Source organism: Babylonia areolata, chromosome 2 (assembly GCF_041734735.1).
Source record: "Babylonia areolata isolate BAREFJ2019XMU chromosome 2, ASM4173473v1, whole genome shotgun sequence".
NCBI lineage: Eukaryota > Metazoa > Mollusca > Gastropoda > Neogastropoda > Buccinidae > Babylonia > Babylonia areolata.
The window spans coordinates 23,709,595-23,727,682 of record NC_134877.1 but is presented as its reverse complement, the minus strand read 5'-3'; the positions used below and the strand labels follow the sequence as shown (position 1 = coordinate 23,727,682).

At 43.3% G+C, this 18,088-nt stretch overlaps 1 protein-coding gene across 1 annotated transcript; it reads left to right on the top strand.

Moving 5' to 3' along the window:
* The first annotated feature begins 9,708 nt into the window (after positions 1-9,708).
* On the top strand, positions 9,709-16,535 carry LOC143279365 (uncharacterized). The gene is made up of 4 exons (XM_076583388.1): positions 9,709-9,818; positions 11,274-11,947; positions 13,823-13,880; positions 16,276-16,535. Exons 1-4 carry the CDS (start codon positions 9,722-9,724, stop codon positions 16,530-16,532), a joined length of 1,086 nt encoding a protein of 361 aa, XP_076439503.1. The 5' UTR covers positions 9,709-9,721; the 3' UTR covers positions 16,533-16,535.
* The last annotated feature ends 1,553 nt before the right edge of the window (positions 16,536-18,088 follow it).

Below are 18,088 nucleotides of genomic sequence, written 5' to 3'. Positions count from 1 at the left end.
AGACATGCCGCAAACGCCGCCGTTGTTCCGAGAGACAACTATTATATGAACACCGATCACAATTCATAACTGATGCGTTAACGCCTATGCACTGTCAAAATCAAAGCAGAAAACGATTCAAATCGAGAAAAGACACAATTGTTGTTAATGGTGTGTGTGTGTGTGTGTGTGTGTGTGTGTGTACTTGTGCATAGGCGCGGGCGTGCGGCGTGTGTGTGTGTGTAAAAATTGTGATGTACCAATTTCCCTTCCCCGACCCTCCAAGTCGAGACAAACTTTGTACTTTTTTTCAAAATGAAAATGGACGTATAGGCAAACGAGTGACAATGGCAACTGCACATTTTTATGTTACACAACAACAAAAATAACTCGGGTCCGTCTCGGTATTTTGTATCCCGTCATCGCCTGATATGTCAAGGATGGGAGAGGGGGCGGGGGGAGGATGATTTTACAACATCCCATTGTAAAACAATTTCGTGGGAACCTGCTAATACCTTCTCATGTCCGAGGTCAATTTTTTCACGTTGGAAAGGAGGAACGTTTCGTATGGCTTTACCCGTAACCTTCCACCTCTCCCATCTCCAAAGTGTTCACTCGCTGACTTCAGACTTTGTTGTTTGTTCTGCTCAGTCGTCGTCTGGTGTTTCGACGAGCGCTGTTTCGAGGTGTTTTGATTTAAACTTTCGATGGACTGCATAGCGAAGGAAAAACAGTGTTGATGTCAGTCCATCAATGACCTACGAAAGGAAGGTGCTAAAGCCGTCAACTGTCTCAACGGAGGCCGGGGACAAGACACGCGCCCAGACACACTCTGCACCAGTGGAAGTGGTCAGCAGACAGCTGGACGTGAAACCCGCAGTACACTCAGGATCAATCTTCATGTTGCCCGGCGGCGGCGGCGGAGGAGGGGGGCCAATGATGTACCCTCAGCACGTCTACACTACGGACCAGAGCCAAGCTCATGGATATGTCGGTGTTGGTGTCATCGTCACAATACTGCTGGCAGTCTTTGGATGCATAGTGTTCCGTTTCTGCAAGAACAGAGTGCGGAGGTCGGCCCAGCAGGAGGGCGAGAGAAGAGGGCCGGACACGGCCACTTCGAACGGCCAAGAAGCCACCAGCTACGAACAGGAAGACGCTTCACACGATGTCAGCGAACACCACAGCTCAGTGTCCAGTGATGCTGAAGAAGGGGAGCTTCGATTCCTGACAGAGAGCATTGGGATGACGACACCCGCCCGTTACTGCATCATCCCCCACACTGACCACCACGCAGACACCAGCGTCACCAAGGACGACACAGACGCTGAAACAAGTTTCACTGACCCAGTTGCAGAAACGAACGGTACAGCTTGTACGGAAGATACGAAAGAAGCTGTGAATGTTGAGGGAATGTGTTTAGACACTCGTCAAACAGAAACCGTGGGCGATGTGGAAAAGACCCACAGAGCGGGTAACATAAATGACGTGGTGATTGTGGCTCCTAAGGATGAAGGATTCCACACAGACAACACAACTGACCTCACCAGCTGCAGTGGCCATCAGGCCTCCTGCTACTCCCACCGCAGCCAAACGGGGACACAGACTTACGACAAAGGCCGCACACTGGCAGCGGCAGACACGGAGCTGTCCCCACAGCCGGACTCAGCCAGTGACGAATCCGAGTACCTGGCCACCTTGATGCTGGAGGTCAGTCCACAGCACAGTGACGTCACAGAGGGAGACAGGACTCATGGCAGTTCGTCCCGCGCTACCGACGACAGCCTGCAGTCCTTTGAGTCATTCACTCGTCTCCAGGATGTCAAGGCAAGTCACTTCCCTCCCTTCCCTCCCTCCCTCCCTCCCTCCATCTTCTATTGTTCCCAATTGACATTTTGTGCTATATAATCGATTTTTAAGTTATCACTTTTTTTTTATACTTAAACTTACTTAGATTCGTTTTGTCTTTCAGTGTATGCAAACGTGGCACTGTGTCGCGAATAACTCATGGGATTAAAGGGAGAAATTATGACGAATCTGCAAGACACCGCCTTTCCCCCTCTTCACTTTCATAGGACGTGTTCTTAAAACGGGATGCAATGTGTTTACTCTTCATCCAATAACGAAATTTCCTTCCTATCAGTTCAAATCCCGGTTCCAGTTCTTCTTGTTTGCAGAACGCTCCATCGTTTGTGAGAAGGCGTTATGGTATTTTATTTAAAGCCATTGTCACGGAGAGATATAATTTCTGTTTATCTATGTCGATACCTATATATAATGTGGATAATTGTCTGTGCGTGTCAGACTGTCAGATGGATAATCATGGAGATAAGATGGAACAGACAAATAAGCAAGAGTTACACAGTTGTGTGTGTGTGTGTGTGTGTGTGTGTGTGTCCCCGCGCGCGCGTGTGCGCGATGTGAGCACACACCCAGCTACCCACCCACTCATGCACACACACACTCTCTCTCTCTCTCTCTCTCTGTCTATCTGTCTGTCTGTCTGTCTCTCTCTCTCTCTCTGCCCCCCTCCCCCCCAAGTCAACATGCGCAGACCCGCAGTTGCCTGGACGCCTTTTTGTGTGTGTCAGTGCATGTAGAAGATCAATCAAGCACGCGCGTTGAATATCTTGTCATTCATGTCAGAAACACAGAATTTACCAAAATATGCACCAACCACGACACTAATCACCAGTTTATGTTTGTTGTGTAATGGAAGAAAAGGGGGAGCAGACAGCAAAAAGAGGGGTTTGGGGTGTTAACAGGTATTGGCAAAATAGAAAGGAGAGGGGGGTTCGACTCAAAATGGGTTGTTCATTTACGCCTACTCTACGCAGTAAGGACGCGACCTCAAATGCAAAGTAGGGGAGGGGTATGGGGGCGACATTAGTATCTTGGAAAGTATTGATCTGAGTGCAGTGCATAGGTATCACTAACAGTACGACAATAATTAATGCACGTGAAGAATCAGAATACTACTCACTGGACTGAAAAGCTGTATGGAAAGCATAATGTAAAGCTACCGTGTCCATGGATACAAACAGGCTCGTCAGCCGAAGCGATTGGCGGACAAAAATAGAATGGACTTGGCTGGGCATAGCAGTTCTTTTGGACCCATTTCAACCGGAGATCAGTGAAAGCATGGCGCTTCGCGGTGAAAAGTTTGAATTTATAGTTATTGAATCTTGTCTCACGTGCAGCTGTGGTTGATTAATACACTTATGGGATGATGTCGCGTTCCGGGCTGATGGCCTAATTCCGTGTGAAAGTGGGTTTCGGTTGCTTCCAAATGTGTGTGGGAACAAGCACCACGACATGTATTGCTGAATTATTGTACTAAAGCGATGTCAGTTTGCCGTGAACGCTCTCTCTCTCTCTCTGTCTGTCTGTCTCTTTCTGTTTGTCTGTCTCTGTCTCTGTTTCTCTCTCTCTCTCTCTCTGTTTTGCTCCCTTCCCCCCGCCCCTCCCTCCCTCTTTTCTTTCAACACTGAGGTGTGGATTTCGTTCTGTTCTTTTCAGGCTCAAGCAGAGTTTTCTCCTTACCACATCGCATGGAGTACACCTCTGTTTGCCCATCACTCCTCTCTTCGACTCCGCCAGTCACAGAAAGTTCCAGCAGCCAAAAAGCTGAACATGGATGCTGCCGGGAGGAAGCCAAGTGACTCCCTGCCCCAGAACAGCACGGGACGCACTGAGCTCACCAGCACAGACAGTTTGGTGGACACAGCCAAACGTCATGGCGACTGTGCTTCTGCAGAAAACGTGACCCTGGAGCCCACAGAACCTCTATGCTGGGGGTTCCTGAAGCCCCCTGATGCTTGGTGCAGACCAGCCTCCATTGAGTTCCGCACACCACGACCTCAGTTCTACAGAGACACACACGTGAGCTTAGGGAGCTTGGTGGATGCAAACGAAGACAACGCAGTCAGAGAACACCAGCCTCTGCTTCCATACTCGGTAGCGGAATATCGAAGAAGTCTGAAGAATGTCTCTCTTGCAAGGGACAGTACCTCAAGTCCCAAGGAAACCCTGTCACCAGAGCAGCTGAACACTAGCTGCGATTCTTCATTATCCTCCCAATCGTCAACCTCGCATCCCACGTATCTGTTCAGAAACATGGACGCTTGCAGAAAGGTATTGACTGAGACTGATTCTTCCCTGGTTCAAAGTGGGCAGAACGAGGAACACACACTGCAGAACCTGGCAAACTCAGCCGTCGCATGCAACATGGACAGCACTTTGTCTGGCGTGGCAGAGATCACACACAGTAGTCTTGGGGACAGGAACTCCTCTGTTGTTTCTGTTTCGTGGAATAACGGGGGCTGTCAAAATGGGGATCCCAAAAAACAGTCTCACGATTCAGTGAAAAACAGCGCAAGAGTGGAAACAGTATGTGGCAACAAATCACGATGGTTTCATGGTCAGCCCACATCCCCGTCCTCTCTGCCGTTTACTATCACGTCGCCGTCCCGCCTGATGTCGTCAGGAGCAGACTACAGATCTATGACGACGACGTCGTCCTCGGACAGACTCAGCTGCTTTCCAAAGGCTACCTCCCGGGATCAGCTCTGCCCGGAGTCAGACCTGAGTCAAGGAGGGACAGACAGTAACGAGTCATCTGTGCTGTCACGAGGTCTATCCACTTTATCCAAACCATCGTCACAAGACTCGCTGATTTCAGAAGCTGTGGACACCTTCAAGGTTCCGTATCCCTTGCCTTCAGCCAGTTCATTCAGTGTGAAGGGTGGAGGGAAACGCGGCCTGCCCAGGTCCAAATCGTCCACGCACAGACCTCTAGCTCACGGAGCCCTGTGGGAACCAGGCCGGTCCCAGCTGCGGAGGTCCAGGACATCGGAGTCCATCTGTTCGTCAATGCAGCATCTACAGCACCCACCGAGTCTAGGTTCCTGGGGTGACATCAGCACAGCGGGTTCGTTCGCCAGCTGCATGTCTTTACAGGACCCATCGCTGACGTGGGACAACGAGTTCACTGCGTCTGGCCGGGGTCACGATGACTCTCTGACGTGGGAAGACGACCCGTACCTCACCTGAAGACCCAGGCGATACCTCCTTTCAAGGTCAACACGAATTTGAAAATTTGAAAAGCAGAGATTTGAAAAGGAAACGGTGCGAAGCCCTTCAAGCAGTATCGCTACTGGCCCGCCCCAGGCTTTCCTGCATAACTGTTCGTCTGTCTGTGTATAATACTTTCTTAAATTCGCCTACACAAAGCAGACCTGTACATGACATCCAACCCGTGCATGCGTATACAGCAGACGCTCTAACTGTCAGTCAATCTGTTTAGATGGTTGTCTGTACCTCTCTCTTCCCGCTCTCTTTCTCTTTCACTCTCTCTCTGTCTGTCTGTCTATCTATCTATCTATCTCAAACACGTACAATGCTCTTTATGTCCCATGAATTAAAACAGTGCAGTGTGTGTTACTCCCTTTGTCTTCACATATTCATCAGATGTAATCTGGCATGTCTGTTTAGAATGATTTTAAATCGCCAATACATACAGAAACAGAAGGAAAGGGAAAATTCGCACTGATGTAAAGGTAACGATTTATATCTTGTCTATCTGTCTCTGCTCACCTGTCCACCTATTGCCAACTTACCCACCTAATGTAACAAATAAAAATTCTCAAAACTTAATATCATGTTTATAGAAGTTTGATGCAGGCCTTGATTTGTACGCTGGGTTGATCACTCTCCAGAACGGACACACCAATTAAGTCAATTTGTTCAGAGTATGAAATCAGGAGTCCACTCTTACGTCAGTTTCATGCCCGGGAGTGTCCAGTTAGGAAAGGTCTACTTGAGTAAAGTGACGATTATGCGTACGGCTTTTTTTTTTCTTTTTTTTTTTTCTTTTTTTCTTTTTTAAACACGAAAATGGTTTCAGATGGACCAGAGTGGGGCGTGTTTCACCTTTTCTTCCGTCCATTCTCTAAACCAAAAAAAAGAAGAATGAACCGGATGTTCGTTAACTCAGTGGATTATATTTCTAACAGATAACCGTAACAATTTGAGTTCATTCAGGTTAAATGTTTGGCAAACACCTGCTCAAGCAAGATATGCAGATTATCGGTAATCCACATACGTCTGCAATCTAGCTCCAGCGTAGTAGTGAATCCAACAGTTGAATGTTTGGCAAACACCTGCTCAAGCAAGATATGCACGGATTATCGTTAATCCACATACGCCTGTAATCTAACTCCAGCGTAGTAGTGAATCCAACAGTTGTTTTTATGTGTGTCTCAGTTTGCCTTTGATGGAACTGCACATATAATTGGCCGTCTGTGTGAATGTCAGATGCTCACATCAGACCGTCAAACCGAACTGGTTCAGAACATTGACTAGTAAATTTGAAACTCATCTCCCCCCACCCCCCTGAAAGTGGGGTCACACATTTTACCCAGATGACAGGGTTGCAGAAGGCACAGTCTGTCTTTGCTTAAAGGGCAGATGTGATATGCAATTCATTAATGCAACAATGAATGATAATGCTGTTTTTGTTGTATATATTATTTTATATTAATTCCCCCACCCCCCACCCCCGCGCCCCCAAAACATACACCTGTCTTAATTCGTGCGTTATGTGCGTGTGAACAGTACGAAACCGGAAACGAAAGTTGAAGCGAGGGAGCGGATTTACTGCATGAGAAGGGCGGATATGGCTTGTGGAGCACATCAGTTCTTGATTGACATACTGAGGATGGGGAACTGAGGAGAGCCCCGTGGACGTGTGTGTGTGGTTGGTTAGTTTTTGGGTTTTTTGTTGTTGTAATAATCAGTCTCTTCTGACCAGTATCATGCAGCTTGGTGGTCAAATACGTGCATTATGCCTACTTTCTGAATTGTAGGGCATTTCATCGCCATCATAATCAGTATCGTCGTCATCATCATCATCATCACCACCATCATCGTCATTGCCAGTAAAAAGATATTATTATTATTATTCTTATAATTTGTTATTCACAATGACAGACCAGATTTGTGTTATTTAAGTTTTATTTTTTAATGATGCTTTTTTTTTCTGGCATCTATCACGCATTAATTTTGATCACTTGTGCGATCAATGGAGATTGTAAAACTTCAAATACGAAGACATTCATCGCACGAAAATATTCACTGTTGGACATGCTTTTGTGATTATGTTGATAAATAAAATAAGAATGACTACAAAACCGATCATGTACTGTATGGAAGTTTTTTTTGTGTGTATATGATTTTGTTGGGTGACTGCTGCACTGACTAATCCGAAGTGCATTCCTGAAAGAGTTCTCCCATGCGAACAGTTTTTGTTTTTTGTTTTTGTTGTTTTTGAATTATTTCTTAAACCAGTCTTTGTGTATCACAACTTTTCAAGTTAAGACGTAAGCGTGCCTATAGGATGCAAACATCCAGTCGGCGTTATTTGTTCTGTTTTTCACTCCCACTCCCACCCTTATTACCGTTTATTTCCGCCTTTCAGTCTCTCTCTCTCTCTCTCTCTCTCTCTCTCTCTCTCTCTCTCCCTCCTCCGCACGCACACACACACACACACACACACACACACACACACACACACACACACCCGCTAATGCGAGCGCGGGCGCACACATACACACAGACATATCAGTATGCACTCAACACACACACACACAATTGTGATCGTGTGCTATTGCACAGGGGAGACTCGGGTGCCGATACTACCATTGGACCTTGCCGATTACCCTGCTAGCTGTTACCCCACCACTTTCTCAAGTTCTCATCCTCTGCCGGTTCACTCCACATCATTTCTTGAATTCTGTGGGGTTTTTTTTTGTTTGTTTGTTTTTTTTTCTTTCTCAAGGCCTGACTAAGCGCGTTGGGTTACGCTGCTGGTCAGGCATCTGCTTGGCAGATGTGGTGTAGCGTATATGGATTTGTCCGAACGCAGTGACGCCTCCTTGAGCTACTGAAACTGAAACTGTTATTAAATCAGTTAACACTGAAAAACAACAACAATGATAATGATAACAACAACAATAATGATGATGATGATGGCAGTAGATAATGACAAAGACAAGACTAATAAATTTGCTTTAATCTATAAAGCGCCTCTCCATGTAAAACATGCTGTCGCTGTTGCCGTGCAGTGTACTGATGATGTAAGAACTCGACTGACATGAACACATGAAACTCTAAAGTGAAAGATCGCGCCAACCATGCAAATGCAAACGCAAAAGCATGAATTTATGCACTCACAAAATCTTCACAGACTACGGCACAACGTTCACCGTACATATCACATAATTATGTACCACAATGCCCAAGTATTGTACATATCATATGACAACACTTAAATCCAGTATCAGTATTTTTTTTCCACTATTTCAGTAATTTTGTCACAATACTTAAAAAAGCAGATCAGTCACGATACTACAAACTACCCCCAATTGTTTCAATACATTTAAACCATATATTATATATATCACACTATACGTAAAATCCACTTCCAGCTCTTCAGTAAAGCCAATCGCATATGAGAATACAGAAAAAAAAATGTATACATTAGTTTCAAAGTACAAACTGTAAAGATTCAGTTGTCACATGCCCCCTTCCCGAGCTGAAAACACAACACCATACACAGAAAACAAAAAGAACTTGAGCGCACTGACATTCATACATATCATGAGAGGTGAAGTTGAAAAAGGTGCGTCAGTCTTCAAATTATCTTTAAAAGTTGAATTTTTTTTATTTTTTTTTTCTGAGGGACACAGGCAAGGATTCCCAGAAAGTATGATTACGTGGGACCAAAGATCGAGGAAAGTTTTCTAGCCAAAAGTCTTAAGAGAGAACCGAGGAACTGTTTGCAGAGAGGCGTTAAGAGAGCGCAATGACCCAGAATTAAGGATGGTGTGGATTGGATCTGAAAGATACGATGGCTTATTTATGTTTTTCTGAGGGACACGGGCAAAGAGTTCCAGATAGTATGATCACGTGGGACCAAAGATCGACTGAGGAAAGTTTTCCAGACAAAAGTCTCAAGAGAGAACTGAGGAACTATTTGCAGAGAGGTGTTAAGAGAGCGCAATGACCCAGAAGGATGGTATGGATAGGATCTGAAAGATACGGTGGCTTAATTATGTTTTTCTGAGGGACACAGGCAAAGAGTTCCAGATAGTTTGATTACGTGGGACCAAAGATCGAGGAAACTGAGTTTTCCACGCCAAAAGTCTCAAGGGAGAACCCAGGAACTGTTTGCAGAGAGGTGTTAAGAGAGCGCAATGACCCAGAAGGATGGTATGGATAGAATCTGAAAGATACGGTGGCATGATTATTGCCAGTTGTGAAAGAGGCACTGAAAGCAGAGACAAGCGATTTTATATTGAATTCTCGCCTTCAGTGGAAGCCAGTGAAGTGTTCTGAGCAGTTTCTCACAATCCCACTTGATTTTTATTCCTTGCTTTAAAAAAACCGAAGAAATCTGAATCTGATTTTCAACTCTTGGAAGACCTCCACTCCCCTCTCTCCCGCCCCCCCACCCCCTCACCCCCTCGCACACACACACACACACACACACACACACACACACACACACACACACACACACACACAAATGTTGACATAACATTTGTCGTTTTCACCACCTGTTGTCCTTGGGGAAAAAAAATAAAAATAAAATAAAATAAAATAAAAAGAAAGAAAGAAAGAAAGATGTGTTACTAAGGGAGAACACTCCAAGATTGATCACGTGACACAAACATCATACATCATGGCAGGTTTTCGATTCCGAAAACGTGTCTTTATTCTTTTGTTGGCTGTATCTTTTGTCAGCATGATTTACTTGCTGTCTTTATTGCCACAGAAAGGTAATGATTAGTGTTCATAATTTTGTTCATACACAGCTGACATGCATCCACATACACTCTTCATAGGCGGATAAATAGACGGACAAAAAGATTGAAAGACACGTCACACACGAGCACAATTGATCAGTTAGAAATATCGCGCATATGAAAATATATCAACTGGAAACGAGGAGAAAACACAACCTGACTTGTAATTGCCAACCTACTTTCATTTAGGATGGACATATAAGGTGATTGGGGTGTTGGCGGAGGGGGATGAGCCAGCTTGATACTCTCCCATTTCGATGAACTCTGCTTGATAGATCCCTAGCTCATGTATGGCAGTTCCATAGCTGTGCTGAATAGTATGGTCGTTCTTGGGTAGGAATGTATACAATAATAGTGCGCAATAACAACGATAATGATAATCATTAAAAGTCAAAACTTTGAAACTTACAAAGCAAGAATCATGACAGTGAAAGCGTAAAAGAGAAGACATCAAGATCTATTCATGTGCATAACATCATGGAACACTCTCTCACTCACTTAAACACACACACACACACACACACACACACACACACACACGAACACACACACACACACACACACATTACCATGATTTTTATGGTGCTGGGACTATTTTTGTAAAGAAAGAACAAAAGAGTGCTACTTGTTCCTCAATTCTTTCTCTCTCTCTCTCATTTTGCTCTCTCTCTCATTTTGCTCTCTCTCTCTCTCTCTCTCTCACTCTGTGTGTGTGTGTGTGTGTGTGTGTGTTTTCATACAAACACTAGTATATGCATGTTTAAATACAGAACCACTGAAATTCAAGTCTTTCAGTTTTCATGTAACAGCTGCACTTGTCTAGGTGGTTTATGCTCCAGGGGATGAAGTCCAAAAGCAAATGAAAGAGTAAACTGATATGTCATGTGCTATTACTTGTATATTGATTTAGCTGGCAGAACATGGAGAGGGATATGTTGAACTCCATATCACTGTTACCCGAATGACTGTCTGTTCATATGGGCAGTCATCAGGGTAGGTTTTAGTTGTACACTGGGGAATCAAACTCACTACTGGCTCTTGGTAGTCTTGCTCAACTGTGTCAGAATCCCAGAAGCAAAATCACAGTAACAACACAATTGTATATATACAATGCATGAAGACAAATTTGACCTTACAATTTATGAAGATCAGCAGTTGAATTTTTATTGTATATAATGTTATAAATTCTCTTTCTCTTCTCTATTTCTCTTTCTCTCTCACTCTTGTAGCTTTAGTAGACCTAAAGAACCCTTGTGGCTGACTTGGTTGTTACTTTTCTTATCTCTTGGGTGCCTGACGTTGTGAGAGATAGTGGTGATCTGTTTGTATCCAATGTGTCTGCCTGGCTCTTGTCTGTCTTTCTGAGTTTCTCATGCTGTTATGCTACACTTTAAATTTATTGTTTTGTTTTTCTTGTTTTTCCCCCAGATGATATGCTATTCCCTGGGCAGTTAAAACATCATCCTCTTACGAAAAGTCCAAAGAACTCTGTGAGTGTGACAGGGAAGTATGTTACAACACAGCCTCCCAATGGGCGTCAAGATGCACTTGTGATGAATGTTCTAGGATCTCCGCAGCTTCAGTTGGTTGATCATAGCAAACACAAGAACTTCACTGTGGTGAATAATGGTAATGATACAAAGGCAATGGAGGCTGAACATATCAGCAAAACACCCGAAAAGGACTCGGGCGGTTTGATCAAGAACAGAACTGATGAACTAGGTGGCAAGCTTCTGAACAAGACTGTGGCAATAGAGAAGATAAAAAACAAAACGTTAGAACATTTAGGTGTTCTCACACGGCAAGCTGCACGCCTTGTGTTTGTGCCTCGGAAATGGAACCTGACGGTGTCGTTTGAAGACATTGGTGACATCATGAAAGAAACTCAGTTTCTGAACAAAGTGGACCCCCTTAATCTGGACGGGCCGATTCTGGTCAGTTCTCGCAACAGGACGGCCAACTTCACCTACAGCATGCCTCTGAAGTTTGGGTACTGTGACTGTTTCGAGCGCTACTGTGTCTGCTGTTCCCCTGTCAGCAACAAGAGGCTGCATCTGAACTCTACTGCCTGCTCCAACTTCACCTTCATTTCCAAAACTCATGTATGTATGTTTTATGGGTGATTTATTGTTATTTCTTTTGGTGACATGAACATGATTGATGGTTACCAATTATGTCGGTTTGTTAACCTAACCTTTGATAATGTCATCATGTAAAATTTGTTATATTTTCATTCAAATGTATCCTTTACTTGTTTTTAACTACTTGCAGTTGCATGTCAATTTTTCTGTTGTATTATATCTTTATCTATCTATCTGTATATATATATATATATATATATATATATATATATGCATATATAAAGTGTTGGTGAAGTCAAGCGTAACACTGAATAATTCAGAATGTGACAAAAACTGAAAAAGGTCTTAAGTTATGGTGGACTCAATGAGTAAAGGTCTTTTAGGATACCTACTGTAGTGGGCTAAGAATTAGAACACTTGGCTGGACACTGGATATGTGGAGACAAAGATTTAATACAACAGCCCTCTCTGTAGTGTATTGCTACCAAAAAAACAAATAAACCCCCAAACAATAAAATCCGTCCAGTACGTAGGTTTTCAGCTGTAACAGTTTTAGTTTTAGTTTGAGGATGTCAAACAATGGGGATTGATCCCCATATATGCTATACCACTGTCACATCTGCTAAGAACAAACAAACCATCAAAGAGCAGATGCCTAATCTTTGCATGAACCCAAAGTGCTGGTCAGGCCTTGTTAAAAGCCAGTTACAACTTAAGGGAGACCTGTATGTTTAGTGCCAGAACTGCACAATGAACACAGACTCCAGACAGCACCTTCCCAAAAATGTTTGTCGGACTGTAGTATCTTCCTTTAAATCAGCTTTCAAAATGTTTCTATTTCAGGAAAGAAAAACTTCAGTGTAGACAACTTGTTGATGATCTTGTTAGATGCTTTGTTCTTGTTTTTTGTGTGTGTTTTTTTGCTTTACGTTGTCCATGGTTATTGGAGGCCCCCACCCCCTCAAAAAAAAAAAAAAAAAAAAAAAAAAAGGGCATTGGTATATCATATCATCATGAAATTTGATATCTTTGATTATAATCATATTTACAAATGAATGTTTGAATCTAAGGCTCTCACTATGTGCATGGGGTTGGAGGGAATGAGACTGGGGTAGGGGTGGGGATAGAGAGTTCTTTAGTTTGTTGCTTTGTAGTAGTCTTTTTTCATAAGTGGGCAGCATGTGAACACATTGCACAGCAATAACCTGTGTAATATCACCTGGAATCGATATTGTGGTGAACATTTATTGTTCTGCTATTTTGATGTTAAATGCTCACTGTTCAGGGTGGTATTCCATCTTTACTTCCCAGTGTATAGATTATGTTAAATTCTGTAAACCTTTGTCTGAATAAAAATTATTGGAAGAAGAAAAGTTAAATCTGCTCAGAAGTGTAAAGTCTTGGTTATGTAACGTTAGGTTGCAGTGCACTGACATATAATCCTATGTCACTGTGTGAAGCAGAAAGAAAACCTTACTTTTTGTGCTTGCTGCAACCAGCACACAGCTGTTAAAAAAGGAAACAAGGAAAGGCTCTGCAATGGGAAGTAAATCTTGTGAGGTACAAATGTAACATGTAAACACACACACACACACACACACACACACACACACACACACACACACACATATTATTATATATATATATATCTGTAGATCATGTGATTTTTTTTCCCATTTATTCAGTTTTCAAATTTGTTCTCTGTTTTAAACTTTTTTGTGTTATCCATATATACTTTTTAAGATTATTTATTTTAATGTATTATTGAACAATCTAAGAGTAAGATATAAATGCTATCTTGTCACTGACTTTGTTAGAAATGTTTGTGCATTCAGCATACCCATCCTGAAGTTTGATTGAATTGAGAATTAATCATTGCATGCTGCTTTCTTTCAGGAACTGGACTTAAAGTTTTTCATGGATGGAAAACTCATCCACAAAGCCCTCATCACAGGTGTGTATAGAACTGGGTGGATGGCATTGATTGATATGAACCTTGCACAGCCACTGTGGTTTCAGCTGAAAGAGATTTCTCACACAGAGAAGGTTGCCTTAACTGGTACAGACTGCACCACATCGGTGTTTGTCACAATGTCAGTTATAACTTGATGGATTGGGAAGTTTTGTTTTTGATAATTTACTGTTCAATGCTACAGTGAGAAGAATCACCCCGGCAGCAGTGTTAGAAAGACTTGAGTGATAATTCCACGGGACTGACAGGCATGTTGGCTGATATGACCTGAGCATTTTAATGACATGAACATTTATTGACAAAAGGCCATGATCATGCCTTGTGATAAAAACATTAATGCCTGGAATTGGTTTTAATTTGATGCTTATTGTTTGTATACTTCAGCAACAGCTAATATCTCTGTGTGGATTTCGGGCTGCTCTCCATGGGAAGAGTGCATTTGAGTAATCTGGCATCACTCTTTTTGTCTTTTTGTCTGTAAATTTATGCATACTGTTTACTGTCAGAGTTAATTTTTCTACAGAAGTTTGCCAGACAAAAAAGTTTTTTTATGGGTTCTTGTGCATGCACTAAGTGCTTGCTGCACATTAAACCTCAGTTTTTTGTCTCTTCCGAAAGACTAACATGCATACCACCGCTCAATGTCTAGTGGAAGAGGGGGAGTAAAAATCTTGATATGTGCGAGACTCGAACGTGTGGACACTTTCTTCCTAGTCTTGTGCCTTATCTCCAGGCCACCACTCCAGTTGATTTTATTCTCACAACCAGTTTGTGTGTGGTAATATGGTGCGGTACGTAAAATTTGTAAATGCACAATGACTTTCTTCTTCTTCCTCGTTCGCCTCCGGTTAGATGAGCAGCCTGGTGTCCTCGATGAAGGCTGCCGTCCATCGCAGCTCCTCCAGGGTGCCGTACAGCTTGGCTTCCACTGCTGTGTGTGTTGACCAGTACTTCCTCCTGGATGCTGCATGTGTCGTACAGTCTTGAAGGATGTGGTCGGTTGTCATTGGTCCCTCACCACAAGGGCACTCTCTACTCTGTCCATTGCCAAATTTTGTGTGCATGTGGTAGAGCAGACGGTTGTGTCCAGTCCTCAGGCGGAAGATCTTGACCTGTTCCTATCGTTCCAGCAAATGGTATCTGTCTTCTGGGTTATATTTGGGGTGCTGGAGGTGCCACTTTATTCCTTGCTGTGCCTTGATGATTGTCTTGATTTCATCGTATGACACCAGTTTGTTGGCCTGCTCCTTCTGTGCACTGTGCACAATGACTTTGATATGGCGCAATAAGGATATAGATAGTCAGTGCACAGTGACTATGGTACAGTTGAAAGTGTGCAGTGTTATATTCAAGTCAGTACTGGTTTCTTATGGTGATAGTCATAACATGATAGTAATGATGACAATGATAGTAACTGAATAACAACAACGGCATGATGGTGATTGTTATAACATAATTATAATGATAACAACAACAACGACAGTAACTGAATAACAACAATGGCATGATGGTGATTGTCATAACATAATTGAACTCTGTGGCTGCCTTCACCTCTACACTCCATCTCGCTCACTACGATCGGCTTCGGATCCACTCTGTCTACGCATACCCTCTGGACCTTGTAATTGGAATGAACTTCCTCTTTCGCTTCGTCAAATCTCCACACTCAGCTCTTTCAAGTCTGGCCTTAAAACCCACCTCTTCCCAAAATAGCCTCCCTTCCCTGCCTCTTCCTTGTCTTCAGTTTCTCCAGTTTTATAGTTATGCATGTGTGTGAATGACTGGTGCGAAAGCGCTTTGATTTGTCTCTGCACAAGATGCAGCGCTATATAAATACCATTATTATTATTATTTATTATTATTATTAATTGTAATAACAACAATGACAGTAACTGAATAACATCAACGGCATGATGGTGATTGTCATAATAATAGTAATGATAACAACAATGACAGTAACTGAATAACAACAACGGCATGATGGTGATTGTCATAACATGTTAGTAATGATAACAACAACGACAGTAACTGAATAACAACAATAGCATGATGGTGATTGTCATAACATAGTTGTAATGATAACAACAACAACGACAGTAACTGAATAAGAACAATGACATGACAGTGATTATCATAACACAATAGTAGTGATAACAACAACAACAACAGTAACTGAATAACAACAATGGCATGATGGTGATTGTCATAACATGTTAGTAATGATAACAACAACAACGACAGTAACCGAATAACAACAACGGCATGATGGTGATTGTCATAACATAATAGTAATGATAACAACAATGACGACAGTAACCGAATAACACCGATGGCAGTAAGTGACCCTATCACACCCAATGCGGTGATCATGTTGCAGCGGACAAGTCCCCCATGCTGTGCCTGGGTTCGGTGCCCAAGGTGGCCGACGTGTGCGTACACTTCTTCAACATGACGTTTCGGGTGAACGAGCACAACGAGGCTCAGACCCAGCTTCTTGGCTGCACAGACCTGAGTCTGAACCTGTACAACAGGACCATCGGCGCCTTCCCCGTAGACTGCTTCCAGATCCCAGGAGACCCCAACAAGGCCCACCGGGAGAGGAACTTTAACATGATCTTCAACTGGGTGCCGTGATGCTGGGGATGGGGGGCTGTGTGGGTGGAGAGGAGTGGTGGTGAGGGGGTGGGGGGGCCAAGTGGTTGTGAGCATGGGTAGGTTGCTGGCAGGGGGGGGAGGGTGTGGACATGAGTGTGTAGGAATGTGAGTGACTGAGTATGTGAGGGTGTGTGTGTGTGGTGTGTGTGTGTGCGAGGAACATATGGGGAGTGTGTGGACATGAGTGTGTAGATGTGAATAACTAAGAGTGTGTGTGTGTGTTTGTGTGTGTGTGAGGAATACATGGGGATGGGGTGTGGGCATGAGTGTCTACATAGATGTGAATAACTAAGTGTGTGTGTTTGTGTGTGTGTATGTGTGTGTGTGTGCGAGAGTGAATGTGAGGAACAGTATGTGTATGCCAACTAGCATGAATCCTGTGTTTCGTGTTGATGATTGTTGTTCATTCTCTGGGTGGCTGAGTGCAATGTGAAAGGAAAGTGAAAAGAAAACGAAGAGTGAAGATGTGAAGAGACTTCAATTCTAATTAATGAAATGTTTCAGCATCTTTGTGATATTTGGGTTGCCAGTGTTTATATTGCAACAGTATTTAAGCAAAAGTTACACAAGAACAAGTCATTATTTTTTTGAAAATAAAGATTAGAAATGATATTGTAACTCTTAAGGTTTTACAGGCATGAGTAACTCACTGTATTGGTATTATTTTTGAGTGCTGTTTGTATAGTAAGTTTTTTTGTTCATGATTTTTTGTTTTGCTTCCAACACCTCATTTTTCATTTGCACTGATTTTTTGTGGTGATTGTTTCATTGCTGTCAAGTTTTGTATGTGTGTTGTTACTGCAGTTTCAGTCTCCTCATTTTTAACCCACAGCACACGTTGATGTGGCCATGCATGGTTGGTCAAGGCTAAATGATCCCTCAGTGATGGGCGCAATAGCCGAGTTTGACATTCAGTATAAGGGTCCCGGGTTCGAAGCTCGTTAACGGCGCCTGGTGGGTAGAGGGTAGAGATTTTTCCGATCTCCCAGGTCCACATGTGTGCAGACCTGCTAGTGCCTGAACCCCCTTCGTGTGTTTATGCAAGCAGAAAGATCAAATACGCACGTAAAAGATCCTGTTATCCATGTCGGTGTTCGGTGGGTTATGGAAACAAGAACATACCCAGCATGCACACCCCCGAAAACGGAGTATGGCTGCCTACATGGCAGGGTAAAAACAGTTATGGAAACAAGAACATACCCAGCATGCACACCCCTGAAAACAGAGTACGGCTGCCTACATGGCAGGGTAAAAAGTCATACACGCAAAAGCCCACTCGTGTATGTGTACGAATGAACGTGGGAGTTGCAGCCCATGAACGAAGAAGAAGAAGAAGAAGAAGGTCCCTCAGTGATGTTAGGTTTTTGATGGGGATTGATCCCATGACCTTCCAGCTGTCAGTAACCTTGACCTCTGACCCCAGACAGCTGCTCACCCCTGCAGTGTTGGTCGAGAAATTCCAGGAACGCTGTCAAAGAAGTAAGTCTGCATGGAAGTGGACAGTGCTTGGCTGTATGAGCCCAGGTGTGTGTAGG

Coding starts and splice junctions, on each gene's coding strand:
- LOC143279365 (XM_076583388.1), top strand. CDS start 9,722: ATGGCAGGTTTTCGATTCCGAAAACGTGTCTTTATTCTTTTGTTGGCT. Junction 11,948..13,822: donor CCTTCATTTCCAAAACTCAT/GTATGTATGTTT, acceptor GCTTTCTTTCAG/GAACTGGACTTAAAGTTTTT. Junction 13,881..16,275: donor CCACAAAGCCCTCATCACAG/GTGTGTATAGAA, acceptor ATCATGTTGCAG/CGGACAAGTCCCCCATGCTG.